The sequence below is a fragment of the Limanda limanda genome, chromosome 14 (genome assembly GCF_963576545.1).
Source record: "Limanda limanda chromosome 14, fLimLim1.1, whole genome shotgun sequence".
NCBI classification, from domain to species: Eukaryota; Metazoa; Chordata; class Actinopteri; order Pleuronectiformes; family Pleuronectidae; genus Limanda; species Limanda limanda.
Genome location: NC_083649.1, coordinates 15,233,808 through 15,252,828, shown reverse-complemented (window position 1 = coordinate 15,252,828; position 19,021 = coordinate 15,233,808). Strand labels below are relative to the sequence as shown.

General features: G+C 42.4%; 1 protein-coding gene across 1 annotated transcript in view; it reads right to left on the bottom strand.

The window, feature by feature from the left end:
- LOC133019076 (ryanodine receptor 1-like) overlaps positions 1–19,021 on the bottom strand; it is a 44,768-nt gene that overhangs the window by 25,156 nt on the left and 591 nt on the right. The window contains exons 2-53 of the mRNA XM_061085433.1: positions 14,971–15,090; positions 14,781–14,879; positions 14,076–14,150; positions 13,865–13,943; positions 13,682–13,794; positions 13,496–13,595; positions 13,309–13,405; positions 12,834–12,908; positions 12,576–12,732; positions 12,310–12,474; positions 12,060–12,181; positions 11,783–11,969; positions 11,531–11,666; positions 11,305–11,400; positions 10,986–11,104; positions 10,745–10,878; positions 10,376–10,617; positions 9,861–10,053; positions 9,530–9,746; positions 9,356–9,460; positions 9,146–9,249; positions 8,979–9,062; positions 8,692–8,851; positions 8,413–8,560; positions 8,071–8,273; positions 7,809–7,983; positions 7,506–7,714; positions 7,052–7,404; positions 6,838–6,967; positions 6,576–6,736; positions 6,320–6,482; positions 6,146–6,232; positions 5,811–6,037; positions 5,290–5,728; positions 5,015–5,213; positions 4,788–4,906; positions 4,635–4,733; positions 4,356–4,556; positions 3,803–3,914; positions 3,547–3,690; positions 2,951–3,224; positions 2,745–2,859; positions 2,516–2,648; positions 2,331–2,425; positions 2,117–2,252; positions 1,833–2,019; positions 1,620–1,731; positions 1,383–1,503; positions 795–964; positions 472–692; positions 303–393; positions 60–200 (exon numbers count right to left, since the gene is read on the bottom strand). Coding sequence (XP_060941416.1) covers positions 60–200; positions 303–393; positions 472–692; positions 795–964; positions 1,383–1,503; positions 1,620–1,731; positions 1,833–2,019; positions 2,117–2,252; positions 2,331–2,425; positions 2,516–2,648; positions 2,745–2,859; positions 2,951–3,224; positions 3,547–3,690; positions 3,803–3,914; positions 4,356–4,556; positions 4,635–4,733; positions 4,788–4,906; positions 5,015–5,213; positions 5,290–5,728; positions 5,811–6,037; positions 6,146–6,232; positions 6,320–6,482; positions 6,576–6,736; positions 6,838–6,967; positions 7,052–7,404; positions 7,506–7,714; positions 7,809–7,983; positions 8,071–8,273; positions 8,413–8,560; positions 8,692–8,851; positions 8,979–9,062; positions 9,146–9,249; positions 9,356–9,460; positions 9,530–9,746; positions 9,861–10,053; positions 10,376–10,617; positions 10,745–10,878; positions 10,986–11,104; positions 11,305–11,400; positions 11,531–11,666; positions 11,783–11,969; positions 12,060–12,181; positions 12,310–12,474; positions 12,576–12,732; positions 12,834–12,908; positions 13,309–13,405; positions 13,496–13,595; positions 13,682–13,794; positions 13,865–13,943; positions 14,076–14,150; positions 14,781–14,879; positions 14,971–15,090 — 7,944 coding nt within the window. The remainder of the gene's footprint in view (positions 1–59; positions 201–302; positions 394–471; positions 693–794; positions 965–1,382; positions 1,504–1,619; positions 1,732–1,832; positions 2,020–2,116; positions 2,253–2,330; positions 2,426–2,515; positions 2,649–2,744; positions 2,860–2,950; positions 3,225–3,546; positions 3,691–3,802; positions 3,915–4,355; positions 4,557–4,634; positions 4,734–4,787; positions 4,907–5,014; positions 5,214–5,289; positions 5,729–5,810; positions 6,038–6,145; positions 6,233–6,319; positions 6,483–6,575; positions 6,737–6,837; positions 6,968–7,051; positions 7,405–7,505; positions 7,715–7,808; positions 7,984–8,070; positions 8,274–8,412; positions 8,561–8,691; positions 8,852–8,978; positions 9,063–9,145; positions 9,250–9,355; positions 9,461–9,529; positions 9,747–9,860; positions 10,054–10,375; positions 10,618–10,744; positions 10,879–10,985; positions 11,105–11,304; positions 11,401–11,530; positions 11,667–11,782; positions 11,970–12,059; positions 12,182–12,309; positions 12,475–12,575; positions 12,733–12,833; positions 12,909–13,308; positions 13,406–13,495; positions 13,596–13,681; positions 13,795–13,864; positions 13,944–14,075; positions 14,151–14,780; positions 14,880–14,970; positions 15,091–19,021) is intronic.

Here is a 19,021-nt window from a genome sequence, read left to right as displayed (position 1 = left end):
CATGTATGCGTACACCATCAGTTGTATGGAACAAGAACAAAATACTGCAGGAGCTCCACCTTGTGTGCCAAAGATTCAAAGATTCCCCAAAACAGTTTTCGGGTCAGATGCAGCTCCTCCTCTGACGCCAGCCCAAAGTTGGCCCAACCATTAGGCAGGCAATAATATTTCCAGCAACGCTCATAGTGATTGGTTAGAAGCTGCAGAACGCAAAAGTATAACGGTGAATGTAGGAATTAAAACCAGAATAACATCTAAGCTCAAAGGGAAAATAAGTTGAAATAGTTTTAAGGTCCTCATACCTTCAGTGGCATTTTGGCATACTCATTCAGAATGGGCACATCAAACACCAGCCGTCTGAGCAGGTGCTGAAGCATGGAGGGACGTAGATGTCTGAAAGTAAGATAAACAAAGTAAAATTGAGCTGGTGATGTTGAATCAGATGTAAAGTTTTCCATGAGCTCAACTCACTTGCACAAGGCCATGAGGCACTCTTCAATGATGTCTCTTTGGGCCTTTGTAAAGGCTCGTCCACGAGACAGCCGGTAGATTGTGTGCAACATGGAGTCGATCATTATGGCGCGGTGGTCGCTGCCAGCAAAGAGTGGGGCGCACTTGGTGATGAGCGGCAACACAGCACCACACAGGTAGCGGTTCAAAGCGAGGGCCATCTCTGTGGTGCTGAAAGCAACCTGCGAATTAAGCCCAACAGCACGTTCATAATCCGGCTCCGCACTTCTCCTCTGGGATCATATACGGTACGACTACATGTGTGTAAATAGTTTGAGGCTCACCGTGTCCAGAGAGGCAGCAGCCCTCATGTCAGGCAGAAATCCCACCTCCAGCACGTGGAGCAAGAAATCCTGGTTGTCAATACCATACACTCTGTCCAGGAACAGCACCATGGGAGCCTTGTGATCCGGCACAAAACTAGCAGACATCTTTGGCTCTATGATGCTGTTGTCTGAGTGCGAAATAAAAAAAGAAAACATGTTAAATTAGGTTTAAGTGATCTGATGCTACAACAACCTTTCAGCATTTGGCTGTAAAATATGTATGGCAATCTTATATGGAAGTTAAACCTTGAACATATAGTGAGGATATAAGGATCACATTTTGTTCATTCATTCAATAAATCAACACTAATTTGCATGTAGGGTTGGTGATTTGTTCCTGAAACACTTTTTATCTTCAAAATCTTCTAGCAGTTGTCTGTTTGCATTGGTGTGTTTTTTGCGTAGCTTTGACACGAGAGCTGAAAGCAGGGGGTAGGATTTATCATTTGCATATTTTCAAAATGTAGCCGGCTCTTGCTAATTTTCCTGGATTACCAACCCTAGGGTTAATGTCACACAAAAATATAAAGTCTCCCAAATGTATACCTTTTCCTAAAGCAGGAATCTGAAGAGAAAGGCTGATGACTCCCACCAGATCCTCAAGAGGGACAAGAGACCTCAGAATGGCCCTGATCCTGAGAGCCTCACCCTTACCAGCCTGAATCAACTGGAGAGACAAAAGATCAGCTTTTCAATAAAGACATTTTCAATAAGATTTCCAATTCTTATATTTGTTCTTTCTCTCTAAGTCAAGGAAGCCACAGTGGCTACTAAATAGCTTACATGCATCTCTGGAGCGCAGCGTCCCAGCAAGTCGATCAGAGCGGAGTAGAACGACATGATGGCATTTCCCAGGTGCACCTTGTTCTCCTCATGCTGCTCCTCTCCCCCAAACCTACATGAAAAGAAATTGGGTCTCTTATTTTTCTGCTCAGCAACACTGGAGAAGACAATAAACCCACTGATGCCTCCTTATAAACAGCTAAGAGCTCTTACATTGGAAAGCGTCTGTCTTTCTTTACACTAGGTCCATCTCTTGCAGGGTCCTCTGATATCTTGATGGCCTCCTCTATTGCAGCCAGAAGACCGTTGCCTCCTTCCCCTCTCAGGGCCGGACCAAAGCACTCAGGTCTGCGGATGAGGAGACGTACCACCACGTTGGCATTCTCCTCTACGCTCTCTCCTACAGGAGGAAAAGAAAAAAAACTGATATTAGCGAGGATGAACAACAGAAACAAGAGAGGCGTAACAGAAACAATTTAGGCGTTAGAATTACATACCGTTGACAAATACAGCAAAACGAAGAAAGTCCAAGTATTTCTCTCCACCACATGGATTCCAACCAATGTCAGGGTAGCCTTTAGACAGCAGCATCGGGCAGCTCTGCAGTCCACATCCAGCTAAATACTTGACCACCTGGAAATAAATCAGTTTAGTCAAGTGTTGAAGAATTTTGCACAATGCTTGTTTAATACACATTGATTCCATTGTTACCATTTCCAGGTCCTGCTCCTGGAGAGCCAATGCAAGCTCATTGTTGTCGATACAAGACGCCGCGGCCACGTCCAAGGGGGTGGAGCCCCGCATTCCTAAAAATCAGCACATGTTGATGAGCTTCGTCACAAATCAAGGATAAAATATGAGCAAGAATAATGCTGGAACTCAACAAAAACAATCACCAAGTCCGATGCCACTGTTCTGCAGAAGGTAGTTGAGGTGGTCAAACATAGAGCGCTGATTTTGGCGACTGATGCGACAGAAATAGCAAAGGAAACGGCAACAGTTTGTCACCACTCGAGGGAATCTGATCTCCTGTTGAAAGACAAGAAAAAGCCATGGTCTTATCACCTTCTTCACTCTATTCCCTGATGGGGATAAGAAGCGAGGACTGGTGAGTTAAAAGCATACCTTTGAATCCCCACCACCCAGTACATTAACCATGACCTCCATTACAGTTTCATGCATGCCCAGCGCTCGCATCAAGTTGGGGTGCTGATAGAAAACTTTGTTACTCATGATGTTCCTGAGGGAAAGAAAAAAGAAGTTACTCTACAGCCCGGACACAGGATTCACTTCAATAGGAAGATTTCAAGATTAATGAATCGTATATCCACCCTATGCTTTGAATCATAAGCCTCTCTTCCTCTGGACCCATCTGGACAATAAGCAGTGAGCGGATCTGTCCCAGGCACTCCAGCAGGTCCATAGTGTCCCGAATTGATACCGCATTGATGGTGTAGGCCTTGGGGAGGGCCCGCATGAGCTCGCCCAGCCCGTCGTACTGCCTGTGAAGGAGGCTGAACATCATGCGCACAAGCTCAGGGTTCTGGATGAATGATTCCTGGGCCCAGTGGATCATAGTATGGGAAATCAGCTCCTGCAGTGTGCCTGATAAACACATAACAAAGGGTTAAGCAGTATTGCCAAAGAAACCTCTTGCTGTAGTTATTGTGAGTGTCAAGGACGTTTCTGAAATATAAAGGTTCATCATATCCTCTATTTAAAACTATACAAGTTAACATAGCAATTTTTTGACTCAACAAGGGGCAAACAAAGCTGTTGCAATATGACCAATAATTACCAATATGACAACTGTTTTTGTAATTATGGATTTAAATGCGTGTCACTTCGAAAAGCAAAGTAAAATTCTGATTTTTTTCAAGTCAAATATTGGTCTACAACAGCTGCATTTTTAGATGTTGAGACTCACTTGGTTTTTTGTCTTCCTGTGGCTCCGGCTCCAGCACCACCTTCTTCTCGTGGAACTTCTTCACCTTAACCAACAAACGTAACAGTCGTCCGCGGAGAGAATAATCCACTTCCTCCTCTTGCCCTTCTTCTTCAATATGAACACCTGAGAGTGAAGTTTTGAAGCACATATTGTAACTTATGTCTAAACCTGCCATGTGCAGTGTTAACTTTAAATTGTGATGTACGTAGACTTGAATCTATAGATGGAAACTGACCACAGTGGACGAGCAGAACATTGTGAAAAACCAGCAGGGATTCTCGGACCTCATCAGGAATGGGGCACTCTTCATCTTCAGCGCAGTTCTTGAAATTCATGAGCATGTTGACCTTTGCAAATAGGACAAAAAAGTATAAGCAAATGTGCTCATTTAATTACCATAAAATGGCTAAAATTAACCATGAAAACAATTTCAAACTCAAGTTATTGAATGAAAGCACTGACTGTTCTGGGTTTATATGACAGGATATAGTGGACATTTATCCTCCAAAATAAAATTTCCAAGGGTATCGGATAGATCGTTAGTACATTTTAAACCAGCTGCACTAAGAAATTTAAAATGTGGTAATATGTCACATAACCTACCTTTGAGTAGTTTTGTACCGGACCAATTTAAAATACACAAGATTGCAGAAGTTACCGGAAATACAGGCTAGATTCCTTTTCCAACAGTGTTTGAGAGTTTTAAGAATTAAGATTTTCTTTAACCTAACACTGTTCAACACAATTTATCAATCATCAAATGCACTACTTTTTTTTTTTAAGTGTACCTGCTCCTGTGGTGGGGACCGAAATTCTCGGGTCTTGCGGGCGGTCTCGGCCGCACTCATGGTGAAGGCCAGCATCAGTTCGTTGTAGCGATGCCGCTGGTTGGACTGGATCTGGCTGACGAACTGGTCAGAAAAGGCAGTGATGGCCTCCACTCTGTGGCGTAGCTCACAGTCACAGAAATACTGCAGTAGAGTGCACATCTGAAGGACAAAAGCAACGTGAAACATTAATACTGTGAAGTAGATACTAATAATTATTCTAAAATAGAAAATACATACCTGTAATTTTACAGACTCTGGAAGCTTCATCTGGAAAAGTCCTTGCTCCAGATGTTCTTTAGCTTCCCCTTCTTTAGCCTCTGCAGGTTTCATCTCTTTCTCCGTTTCCTCTGCACCTTTTTCACCATTTGTTTGCTCGATCTTGTTCACCACGTCATTGCGTGGCATGATCGACTCTTCCTCCTCTAATTCTTCCTCTTCTTCGAACTCTTCCTCCTCCTCATCCTCACCCAAGCCGTCATCCTCATACTCCTCTTCTTCTTCCTCCGCAGCTTCCTGCTGTCCTTCCTTCCCCGCTCCGGGTTTTGGAGGAGCTATTTGATCCTTCTCCTCTTTCGACTTGGCGCTCTCATCAACAGGCTCCTCTTCTTTCTTGCTACTGAAGACCGTCGGCTCAATCATCTTCAGAATGTGTGTGACGTCTTCATCATCGAACACACCCATGATGAGGAGAGTACTGATGAGCTTCAGGATTGGAACAAAGTGAAACTCGACACTACCTCCCACAGGATCCCTCATGGCTTGACCACCGTCTTGCACAGCCTCAGTCAGCATGTTTAGGGCCTTGGTCTTTAAAACCTGGAAATACAAGCAACTTCAAATTATTAGTGTCTCTGGAGCACCTTAAATACGTGTAATACCTGTACCAGCTCACCTGTAAGGGGATGACTGGACTCAGTGTGTAGATGTCTTGATCTGTTCCCACAAAGCCAATAGACGAGAAATGGAGTTTGGGACGTAGACATGTTGTGAGGCCGACCCCAGGTAAAGCGTGAGATTTGTCTGAGTACAGAGTAATACTGCGTGTTTCATCCGTCATTGGAACTATGAATTCCTTGTTGGTTCCCAGTCGGTTCCTCTTGGCAGACTCCAGGTGCATGCTGATGAGTAGGTCGTAGAAGCCACTCCTCATTGGTCCCGGTAGGTAGGTGTTCTCGATGGAGTAGAAGAGCTGGGATTCATCCACGTGGCTGCACAGAGCGTGAGCCACACGATTGTTTCCCAGAGCGCACACTGAGCCGTACAGCTTCAGGGTATGATAGTGGAACTTCAGCAGGTCCATTCGTTCAGACAGCTCCAGGATGTCTATACACCTGGGAAATGTTCACAGGTTATTTTTGCTGAAAAAATACAAAATAACCTCTGTCAGTCCTGGCAATGTTTATTAGCTCTAACCTGTTCTCCTCTGGAATGTGGAGGGCCATCATGGTAAGCGGCTCCTTACACTGCACCACCCAGCCCAGTCTCTCATTAATACGGCCTGTCTCCGGAGCCAGGAAGTGGTTGGGCATGCGGCTCCAGATGACCGGGGTTAACATTTGGACGTCCAGTCTAGGAGGGCACTGGGGGACGGCATTCTTGCGCTCACTCCGGAACATGGCGGCAGAGATTGGCATAATGTTCTAGCAATACGGGTAAAGCAACACACATGATGTATTAAAGAAGACGGTTTCAGAGCAAATGAAAAAATACAATTATAGTCTTGATTGTGAAGATCCCAGTAGACCAACCTTCAGCTTGCCCAGTTCAAACTGAATCATATTCTGACTGGAAGGAAGCACGAAGACAGCTGGGAACAGCTTTGTGTTGGGCTCCACCTGCAGTGGGTGATCATGGCATGTTTGCATTAAACGACGGAGCCTTTAAAAGGAACAGTATGAATATGAGATTGAGGCTTTTCTGACCTGGTAAAATGTGTTTATCTCTTTTCCATTAGCAGTGAAAGTCATGAGTCCTGTGTCCAGATCAATAAGACAGCCAATCACAAAATCCTCCTGACTGACTCTGGTCTGCTGGGAGCTGCTGAACTCCCCTCCACAAACCATGTAGCAGTTACTGCGTTTTATACTGGCGAAAACAAACAAAAATATATCATTAGATGCAAATATTTCAATTAAAACATGCAATTTTTTTGTTTATCTGTCAACAAAAGGAACGTACCTGCCGTGAATGTTGCCTTTATCATCACCTACAGTGACTGTTACATTTCTCACTTTGCTGATGTCAAAATGAGGGTCGTACTGGTGATAGTCAGGTGTGATCCAGCCCACCCACACGCCACTAGGCTCCTGTCCCGCAAACACTCGCACAGAGTAGTAATACTAGTGGAAGAAAAGGAGGTGGTTGGATATAAACATTAGGAACAATTGCTGACAGACAAGTTCAATGTGAAAAATAACATATTTATATGTTATAGCCATACTGTCGTAGTGTTGAGGATAATGTCAACATCGTCCCTGTCGTCTGGCACCACATCCTCCATTAAGCGGGGCATGGCGGGAACAATAGGTGGTGATGACATAAGCGCAGCCTTCTTAGCCTTGAAGAGGAATCTGCAATCGGCAGCAGTTGGTCACAATAAATTAAAAAGTAAATAGTATCAAACCTGTAGCAAATCGAGCTGTATGATTCGGTACCCTTTCTTCTTGCTTTTCTCAGTTGAGGCATCCTTCTCATTCTCTCCATTCTTGGGGATCTCTTTGGGCACAGAGGGTTCTTTCTTCTCCTCCTCCAGCTCATTGCGAGTGGCAGACTTCTTGAGTATTTCAAAATCAGAGTCCGGGTCCACCTCGATCACCTCATCCTCAGGGTTGGTCAGTGTACGGGTAAGGAGGGTGGTGCCTGCTGTGACTTTGAAGGTCTCGTGAAACTCAACTGGCATACTGAGCCTGAAGAACAGCAGATCTGTGTTGGCGTTCTGAGAACCGAATGTCTTGTGGGTCGCTTTGAGGCAAGGGGCTGATTCCACTGTCCCATCAACACGGGACACCTAAGGCATAAATAAAAAGAGGGCAGGTGGTGATCGAGAAAATCTTAAGAAAATAATGTCTTTTTATATTTCATCAAACACTGACAACTGATGCACGATACCTCAATGTGAGGATGATCAGTAGGCACAATATTAAACTGGGGAAGGCTCTTGCTGAACCACATGGTGATGTCTCTCTTCATGTTGATGGCAAAGGGTTCAAATCCCTCCTGCAGGCCACAGATGGTAAAGTAACGAAGACTGCTGACGTTCTGACCCAAGTTGATCCTTCCGACCTGAGAGAGGCCCAGACTGCACACGGGTATAAATCCTGGGGATGTTTAAAACGTACGTGACATTCATCAAAAACACAGACCCACATATAATGTCTGAGAACATTTGCTGTCATCTCTCACTCGACTTACCTTCGCCAATCTCAATATCCTTAAAGGCCATCTCTGAGCCTGAGTCACTGATCAACATTTCCCCGTTGAGTGTGAACATGATGTTCATCTCTGTCAGGTCGATCATACAACCCACCACGTCGCCGGATAGCCACTGACGACCAAATGACTCATTTCCCACATGCCAACGTTGAGCCTGAAAAGGAAAAAAAGAATTTTCGATTGTAGTATCACAGAGGATTCGACATCGTTCACAAGCATTTAAACTTAGTCTTGCTCAGACCTTGAAACCATTGAAGACGTATGCCAACTCATCTGCACCGAGTTCAGTGTCTGCACGAACATTGGGTCTTGCCCAGCCCACTCTCATCTCCCCGACTGTCACAGCCTCAAACTCAAAGTACCACTTCCCCTGAGTGACAGCGTAAGATTTCTCTGCTCGGAACACTCGGATCTTATCTCCACGGTTGCTGCCTGGTCCAGTGCCTACATGAGTACGAACAAAACAGAATTTACAAGAAAAACTTTTATTTTCAACAAGAGGCTTGTGTTTCTAATAATGAAACTTCTAGGTCTAGATAAAAAAATATATTCATCCTGTTTATAGATATCAGTGTAAACGTACAGCCCTCCTGGTCAGGTGGTTCTATATTGTAACCATATCCAATGAGAGTGCGAACAGCTGCACAAACTGTGTCTCTGTTCGTCTTCTTAGTCTTTTCGTCAAGTAGGTTGTAAGGAACCAAGCGTGGATTGCGCTTGTTCATTATATCCTGCAAAACAAAATATCACAGAGGGACATGAAGTAAAATATTAAGGAAAACTTTCATTCACCATGCATCCATAGATATATCTACATATACACATTGGTATTATTACTATTGTTATCATCATAGGGTGGTACCTGGACAATGCTGTATGTCCAGCCCTGGCGAACTCGGTCTCTTGCCCACACGTTGTGTCCATTTTCTGCCAGTCTCTCAACAAGAGTGTTTTGATTGGGGGTCAGCTTGACGTAGTTGAGGTCCAGAGGCGCCGGCTTATATCCACTACTCTGCATGTAACTGATGAACAATGCTTTATGATCAGAAACGTTGTGGAGAGTTTTTCTGAAGTCATCAACAGTATAAATTATGAAATAGAGCCAATGTGACAAAATATATCAAAATAAAGGTATGCATTGCATCTCACGTTTTGGGGAGCTTGGTCCTTTTCAGATTCTCCTCTGCTTTCTCATCACCCATCCCTACATGGCAGCCGAGTGCCAGCAGAGTCCTTTGATTTGAATCACAAATGTCATTAGAAATACAAACAGACAAAAGCACAGCGCCGTTAATCAAGTGAGGTCACTGACTTACTTCAGGGTCTCTCCTGACATGGCTAAATTGTAGTTCTTCTCTGGTTCCGGCAGACTCTGGAAATCCACCAGGCAGGGATGCAGCTTCTTGTTGTCGTCACGAAACTTGATTTAAAGAAAGTAAATTGCGAATATTTTTAAAGAGCATTGTTTGTATACACAACACAATTTTTTTCGCTGATGGAAATAACCAGATGCTGAAAACACTCACTGGTCCGTAGGTCCATCCTTGTTCAATGCGAGTAACAGCCCATAACTCGTGGCTATTTTCTGCAAGCTTCTCTCGAATGCGTTCCAAATGAGGAGGTAACACAATCTGAAAGGAGAATAAATTCAGTGCAGGGGAACAGATGAAAATGAAAAGGAGATGGAATAAGGTTTTCACCTGTATAGTGTCCAAGGGGCAAGGAGTGAAAGCTGTGTGTGAGAGGGACTGAGTTGGACCTAGCAGGTTGCGGATGCCATCGAAATCGTGCTTATACTCCTTGATGGGCTCGATCCGCAGACGGTCCCTGGGCAGCACTGCCTCATAGCAAGGAGCGTAGCCGGGGGGTGGTTGAAACTTGAAATCCCCATGACGCCCTCCGAGAAGAAATCGCAACCTTCATTAGAGTTAGAAAGTAGAAAATAGTCATTGGTCCAATGTCTCATCTTTACTTTGGAAACAAAGGAATCAATTTGTAGTATACATTTATTCATAATTAACAATGTCCTACTTAACGCCTGCAGAGAAGCTGACAGCGGGGAAAAACAGGCCGTCCAGGTTGAAGTTCTCAAACATTCCTTGAACAGGATACCCGTTGATACGAAAGGAAATGCTCGGCACGCTCAGATCCAAACAGCAGCTTATGACGTCCTCTGCTGCCAGGATGTGCTGATTGGGTGTGGCAACGTGACGTGGAACACGTCCTATGGACCCATTGAGGAAGAAGTTAGGTTATGTTTGTGTTGTCGGCCTAATTTCACTAATTATTCTATGCATGTGAGATTTGTTTTTTTGTATTAAGCAAAAGCACATACACTTTTGTTTTTTTAAAGAAGACAGTTTGACATGTTCTAGTAGAAACAACCCTGGCCCAGTAGGATGTGACCTTGTGATGCAGAGCCAGCATGAACAATACCAGAATAGAGTTTTAAGTAACCATCATACATGTCAACTTAATTTCTGAATCTGAGCAGGGGGTGGAGCTGTGCCAAAGTCTTCTCTTAAATTACAACATGATTACTTTACCTGACCAAAGGTTAAGTCCGTCAAAACTGTAGGAGTAGAGGTCGTCTCCGACGCCGTTAGCACCCCAGCCTTCACCTCCACCAGGGTAAGGACTATAGCCCTCCGTCAGAGCCCAGCCCACACGCAGGTGATAAGCCTGAGCTGTGAGGAACGGCTCCACGTGGTCCACCATCACCTCAAAATACCACTTCTTATACTGAGTGGATCCTTCACACGTTCCAAGGAAAATGTTGGGTCTCATGCTGAGAGAGGTTTATAATACACAGAGATGAGTCAGAGCAGCTGCTTTAAAAACTGGACAGAGAACAGACAATAGAACACAAAGCATTTTGAGTCCGTCCTTAAACGTGCACATAAAAATTCACCCACCTGGTTACATAATTGATAATGTTGGTTTGAAGTAGTAGGTCACGACCCGGAAGTAGATTCTCTGTGATGAGATTCTGATTTGACCTCACAGCCACCCCATTACACACACACAGAGAACAGAGCACATCCAACACCTGGTGAAACAAAGGAGACGGAAATCCATGACACTGTTCCTGTGCTCAATATTAGATTAATTTTAAAGTGTACCGCAAAAAAGCTTTGGGCGTTATATATTCCTGACCTTGTGATTGCGTCCATGTTTATCCAGCAGAGAGATGATTGATTTGATGTGATTCTCCTGGATAATGTTCAACACCTCTGGACTCTCAATCAGAACACAATACAACACCTCCAGGATTCCTGTCATGAAAATGTGACAGTAACAGAATTTACCAATAAATATATGAGCCTTTCACATTTTACATGAAAACTAATATGTTTATTATCTTAATTGAAGAGATTTTTTTATTGACAATATTGGTGAGCAACACACAAGCTTTGATAACAGTTGCTACATCGTACATTTTACATTTAAATGAGCTTCTGTTTTACTTGTTTACCTGAAGACGCCTCCAAACGATCCAGTTTACTGACCAACCAGTCAAGGTTATCACAGAACAAAGCACAGTTTGCACGATTCCCTCTGATCAAAGATGCTTCATAAAAGAATAAAAGCAGAAACAGTTGTAAATGCATCATATTTATTCATTAACACAAAAAGGAGCAGGATGTGGGAAACTGACCAATCTAAAATCACTGTGAATGCATAGATATGATATACTGTACCTAGCAGTTCATACAGTAAATTGACTATCTCCTTCCAGGACTCTGCAGCTTCCTCCCCTGCATACTCTGAGAAGTGGGCTGCTGTGTTGTAGACATTGAGCCGATCAACACAGTCCAGAACATGAGTAATCATCCCCTGTTCAAAACCATAAAATATGAAGAACTCAAATACGTTATTGACTTAACAAATCAACCAAACTAAAATTGGAATCCAAACATGCAAGTGTTAAACATTTCTGTGTGAAGACCGACCTCTTCCTGGAAGAGGTTCTGTCTGTTCTTGAGGGAGCGAAGCTTGAACTGTTTGTCCTCATGCTCCAGCTCCTCCTCGGGGGGTCTGAAGTAGAAAATGAGGTCCTGCAGGGAGAGCACCACAGCGTCCATAGGCAGAGATGGGGGATTGGAAGATTTGTTTTTCCCACTTAGAGCATCTAGACGTCTGAGGACATGAAAAGAACATGATGAGAATAAACACAAAAACAAAAGCAGGGCTATTAGCATTGAGTTGAATAAAATAGAACTAAAGTACTTGATGAACTGGTTGAAGAGGCCTGTTGTGCTGTGAATCATTCGGGCTGCTTGGGACTCTTCGGTCTGAGATCTGGCCACTGTGAGCGCATCATCCATGTGACCTTCTTTATGGAGTATTGCCTAAGAATTTAATATACAGCAGGTGCTCTGAAAACCCAGGTTTACATTCATGCTCTAGATGCTGACTATAATAGTTTAGTTGAGTTTATATGTTGCTGACTGTCTTGTTGAAAAAAATGTTGCCTCACCTTTCTTTTTAAAGGACCTAGACGGGCCGATTTTGCATCGACAGCAGCGTATGTAAGCCAGAGGCCTGTTGACACGTGCTGTACGAAGCACATGGACTCTCCATACTTGATCTCAGGAATGCCCATTCCTTCCACATCTCGCTTCTGTGTCACTTCGATTTTTTCCTGTAGTTTGAAATAAAAAAGTGTAAGAATCGCTATAATGCACAATGGATTCTCAAACACTTAGCAGAGATCTGGCAAAGTCAGCTTTGTATGACAGTGACCTTTGAAATTCGGAAGCAGAAGGCTGACATCTTGGAAACGGCCTTCTCAGGGTCCACCAGCAGCAGCCCTTTCTCTTCATCCAGACAGAGGTACCTGCCTGTTGTTATGTGACGGATCCGAAAAGACTGGCCCCATTTAATGTGACCTCCGCTCCAACTATCAACAGAATGAATGAGTGAGTATCAGTATGGTGTAAATTCCCTGAAATTGAATGATTGAAAATAACATGCTGTTAAATTAGAGGAATCAAGACACACCCGATACGTAGCGGCTCCAGTCTCCATAAGGACCTGGCATGGCTGCACACTGCCCCTCCTTCATAATGAGCAACTCTGAAAGAAACAAAACCATGTCAGTCAATGATGTGGAATGAGCATCAGGATATTACATTTTGTCAAATTCCTAAATATTTTTGATTTATTGCCCCTCTTCTTGGAAAGCATTGGTTTCAGTTAGTGTCAATAAACTATGAGATAACAATGAACATTTTTCAGTTAGCAGCTTTGGTAATTTGTAATATAGTGAAAAGTGTTGCATCTTAAATTATCAGAATCAGGCTCAGCAAGTTCAAGAGTAATGCTGAACTGAACATTTAAAAAGACTGAGAGGTCATTCAAAACAAACATTTATTTCCAATATTCAGAGATTAACTTTGCTTGGTAAAAGATACTCCGTTTAGCTTTATATCGTTAACCTAATTCATATTTTGAGATCTTCTGCAGGTAAACCCACCTGCGCGGGTCGTCCCCTTGCTCAGCTCCAGGGATTGCCAAGCACTCATCCATGTGACCATGGAACAGCCTGAGCACATAACCTCCAGTCAGAAAACCTGGAGGGAGGGAGTCATATCCATGAGTGAGAGTTGACAGGTCCATGATGAAAAGAGATTTAATTTTTTAGCAATAGCAAAATTACTGACCTTCAGCCAGCTCACATCCTGACATCACAGGCGTCATGGTCCACAGCGTTTGCATGAAGGAAGCATCGACCATCAAGTCGCCACTGGCATAGGACAGATGCTGAAAAGAGAGCATGTGGTAATTCTCTTGAGAATTGTAGTCAACAAATTTTCAGTTACTGTGAAAGTAAGTAAAATTGTGGTTACCAGGTATCGCTCTGAAGATACACTGACGAGAATGAGGTCATCTCCCACCCTGACCTTCTCGCCTTCAGACCTCTGTTTTGAGGCTGGATGGATGGTCCACCAGCAGGCCTCCCCTGGGAAAGAGAAAACATTTAGGATACAGAGCTTGAGTGGAACACAATGACCAGTAAGGTTCATAGCCACCTGTGGAGTCTTCCTGCAAGCCCACATCAAAAGCCAGTTTGTCTGTCAGTGAACGCGAAGTAGTCAAACAGCTCAAGTACTGCAGGATGGAGAGTTGGTATCAGACTTACATTCAGATTAGAGAGTAATCAACTGCAAGGCGAGCTGCTGCTTAGTGGAAAAGACATAATGGAGCAGCAGAAGCCACATGCTGGATTGTAAATGTGCTCACCATGCTGGAGTGTGTGTGCTTAAGGAGGATGGCGTGTCCATACAGTAGAGTTCTGTGACCCCCTCCTTGTGATGACTGCATGAAAAGGTAGAGGCATAGTCAGTTAAATGAACTAAAGATGAAAAGAGATTATCACATTCAAAGTTGTCCCTTGGAACCCCCTAAAGGTGATAACATAATGGTAATAAATAAATAACAATAGGGCCATTCTACAGACAGCAAAGGGAAACGAGGGATAAAAACTGCAGCTATATCTGACAAACCCGAACCCGAAAGGGAGGTGTAAAAACTAGGAAGAACACTAAGTTGTCTCATAAATGGAGAAAGGTTATATCAAACTAATAACTACTATAGATTAGGCCGATTTAAAATGACAGGCATTCAATTTTCAAAAACACAAAAAAGGTTGAAGCTTAGGCTTATCTACGAGATAAATCTATTAGGTACTGGGAGCTAAGTTGCTTTATAATAACACTGAAGTGGAATAAAGTTGTGACAAAAACGCTCAGGCTGCACAAAAAATAACATGGGACACTGAAAAGGACGAGTGAGCAAACCTACCCATTTGTCCAAATCGACAGCCTGTGGTTGCCAGGTGAGAGAGAGGTGGATCATGGGACATCAGGTCAGAAAAGAAACAAAGTTAGTTTCAGTTGATGAATGAACAACACACGGCAACATCTCTTTTCACTGTATGGACTTTACCTCATCCACAGAAGAGTTGGACAGCATCTCCTGCAGAGCCCGCACGGACAGGGACTGCTCCAAGATGAAGCAGCAGATAGCGAGGTCTGGAGGGACATTCTGAAACGCACCACGAGCAGCAAAAGGGTGAGTAGCACTGATTAATAAAATACATTCTCAAATAAATGAGATAAAAGTCTCCCTCCACTACCTGAGCGTTGGAGGTGGTCTCAAGGAAGCAGAGACGATTCCCGAACCCTTCACATGACAGACACAGCTTGATCTGTTCCTTAAGAATAGATGCAGTGCACTGCAGCACCACTTGATCGTCCTAGAAACACAAAACAGGTGGAAAGTGAAGGATTGCAAGAGGAAGTGATACACAATCAAGACCTCCATGTTACCTGTTACTCTCAGGCAAAACAAATATTTTAAACTGTACAATTTCTAATGTGATTCAATAAAATTCAAAGAAATAAAGACATTGTATTTGATTCAAGGCATTTTCCTTCAAAACCACATGACAACATTGCCCGATGTAGCTCGACTGTTGAGTTTAAATAAAGATGACTGACGTGGCTGCCCCCATAGGAGAGCGAAAGAGTCTTGATTGCCCCCTGGTGGCTGGCTGCGATTCAGATCATAAACACAGCCTCCTCATTGTTAGTGGATGGGACATTGACCAAATTAAAAGGTCAAAGTACATGTTTAGCGATTTTTGTGAAGATCGGTCAATGTGAACACATTCCGGGGGGTCTCAGGGGCACCGTTGAGCCATTTTGCAACACCCATTGAAAATTCGTCCAGAACAAAAATTTTCACCACTTTCTAACTTTCTGCAAATTTTGGTAAGAATTTGAGCATGTTAAAGCCCTCAAAACGCCAATTCATTTGCCTGAATAATAATAATAATAATAATAATAATAATAATAATAATAATAATAATCCTTACAATTTCAATAGGGCCTCACCTGTCAGGTCAGTGCTCGGGCCCTAAAAATGTTCACAAAAATGGCGTATGTCATTTACAGTAGTTGTTATGACACAAATGCATGTTCAAGTGTTCATGTTTCTGGTAAGTTTGGTTTAAATTACTTGATGCTATAAAACAGGCTGAGGCTACATGATTGAGAGCTGAAACTGACCAGTGATTGGTCGAGCTTTAGTATTGTGGGACCTCAATTCGTCAAACCCTGATCATTACTGCGCAGACTAAAGCTCCAAAGGCACAAGATGGCAGCTTTCATACCTGTGATATTTTGGCTTAATTTCTGGAATAAGTGGAGACGCTTTGTTCATATATATATATATACACTACTATGCTTTGGATGTATTGTGCTAGCAGTGGCCAATGTCTACTTGTTAGCCTGAAGCAGAGATGATGAGTAGGTCATTTTCGTACATGTTGATTTAGCTGACTCAGCTCCAGCTGCAAAAGGATTCTGACACCTTTAATATGTGCTGTTCTGTAGAACTCTACACGACCTGTACAATCTGAGCTCCCCTTTTAATGCATTCTGCAGTTCTTACATCACATTATGTCTGTTACATTTAATGGGTTAGCATCTTGAACCGACAATCCATGACTCTGGTAGCTCAAAGTCATCTCCGCAAATCCAGACAGCATAAATATCAAAAGAAATTAGGGCAATACATAAACAAAATAACTTGCAAAAACAGCTGTTACCCTGTACACCTTTTCCTGACCTTCACAACTGTTTTTTCTGTAACTGCATTTCACTGGGCCTGTCACTATCCAGCTCTAATCCCCCCCGCCTCTGTGGCCCCCCAGACACCGGCCACTCCCCCGCAGCTCTCTATTTCAGGCCGCTGCACCTGCTGTTCACACATCCCTTTCTGGAGAGCAACAGATATTTAGGGTCTGGCGGCCAAGAAACATAGTGACCCACATCGCCGATTCAATAACGCGATTAGTCAGCTCACTAGGGAGAGGAATATTCCAAATTTCAATTTGGCTCAGCGCAGCTCGAAGCTTCGTGCTCAGCTGTTGGTGTTTTCATCTGGAAATACTTCTGGTTCAGACACAGCTTTAATCAAGGTACATGTGACGAAGCAACAAATGTCTGTTTAGAAAAAAAACGCTGGACATATAGTTGTCACTTGGTTCAACTTTGAAATAAGTTTTAGTTTGTGCTTTATGATCTCTGAAGTCAACTGAAAACGGATTGTATAATAAACAGACTGCTGCTTTTGACAATAAATCAAATGTATTCTATTTTGATACATAATGAGAATACAAAAAGTCTGTAAATGTGATATCTCTTAATTTATAAAGGTATGTGGGGAGGGGGTTATGTGTTTTGTTTCTTTTCTTGTTATGTGTTATGCTGTGATTGTTTGTTTGATTGTGTCGTCGTGGGCACACTGAGGCAAATTCAAAACAACTGAGTTGTGTAGCAATAAAGTATTGAATCTTGAATCACGTACAACATTTAAGTGGAGACACTAGCATATAACAGGTTGTTAACATATTCAAGTTAACATCAATGGGAAGATTTGAGTTCTAATTGAGATTAGAATACAAACTTGTGCAAAGGTGAGGAAATTATAACAACTCCAGACAAAAGAACCAGAGTTTAGATCTAACACAAAACTGTTAAACTGTGCAAGGATGCAGTACAGAAAAGCAGTTCTTCTTCTATAACCCTGGTGTTTTGCTCCTCCAGAGTTTAACCGAATTTCTATCAGGCCTGTATAACAGCTTGGGAGAAGCACTGTGGTAAAAGGGAGTTTGTACAGTGCCCTCTTGATCAGGTCATGAAGAGACTATAAATATATATCGTCATAATTATAATAGCACTTTTCTCCTGTACGGTAGACAACTAATCAAAAAGTCAGACTTCAGACTCAAGCATCTGATAATCCTGGCACCTTAAAGATAAGGTGACACCCAAATATAAAAGACAATTTGATGCACTGACAATCCCACTATAGCATATGACAGATTTGAGTATTAGGTTTCTGTCACTCTCTCCAACACAGACTGACTGAAATACAGATGTCATCATGATAACATGAGGCCAGCAGCTACATGTCTACTACAACATTCCATCAGACTCCACCAGAGTACTGCAAAAACAACCTGACAAAGTGAGCATGACCACGATATCCGCAAATATATGTATTTATATATATGAAACCCTTTATAGAGAATTTATATTTTACAGTTTAACCATAACTTTTATTATAAATAACTATAAATAAAAAGGATACACATATACAACAAAATATATAGAATTTGAATTAGGAAAATAAACAAAAATGTTTTTACCAAAAATGTAAACACACATGCATATATTCCCTGTATTGTTTACTCTGAAAATCAAAGTTTCAGATAGGTGCTTATCTGAAAGGTTGCAGATAAGCACCTATCTGAAACACAGTTTCAGTGTTAATGTTTACACTAACACTGATACTGATAAGTGTGTGAAAGGCTCAAATTGTCCGACTGATAAATCGGTCAGGCTCTTGCTTTGAATCCAACCTCCAATAATAAAGAGTGTCAGTAATAAGTCAGCAGTGAAGGTCTAACATGGACTGAAGTAAGCAGGTGCTGAAATGGGCCAAGGTTTGAACAGGCTAATCTTCACGCAGTAAATATAGAAGTCTGAGGAGTTCAGGGTGAACAGTGACAGACTGACAGACAATTTATGACACACTGTTGACATATTTTCAATTCAGTGTGGGTTTCAAGTCGCAAGACAATGCCATCTCAAAACGTGCTTTCACACTTCTGTAGCTGCTGGATTAAATATGCAAAAGAAAAAAATATTTTGGATAATAAATATTTTATATATTATAGATATAAGATATAAAGTAAATATTTGTGCTTCTAACCAAAAACCCAGACTGCAGTCACAAGATATGCAGCTTGTACTCAAGTGGGTGTGAGGAACTAAGCTTTAAATGATACTTGCATCATGTTTTACACCAGGGACTACAGTTACCAGGGTCTACAGAAACTCAAGTGGCATTGTGTGGAACGACTATTATAGTTGAGTATCTGCACTGACTGCTTGAAAGGCCACAATGCCCTTCTGCTGGCTTCGGCACAGAGGTTTAACGAGGAGATCTGATAGCTCAGCAGTGAGTAATGCAGCAAAAATAAACTGATTTCCTCTTAATATTTCATAACATGAACTCAGTGTTCAATTATACCAACATATAAAAAAATCTATGGAAACCTCTCTAATCAACAAATGTATTAATATTAAAAACAAAAGTTAACTTAAGCAAAAATT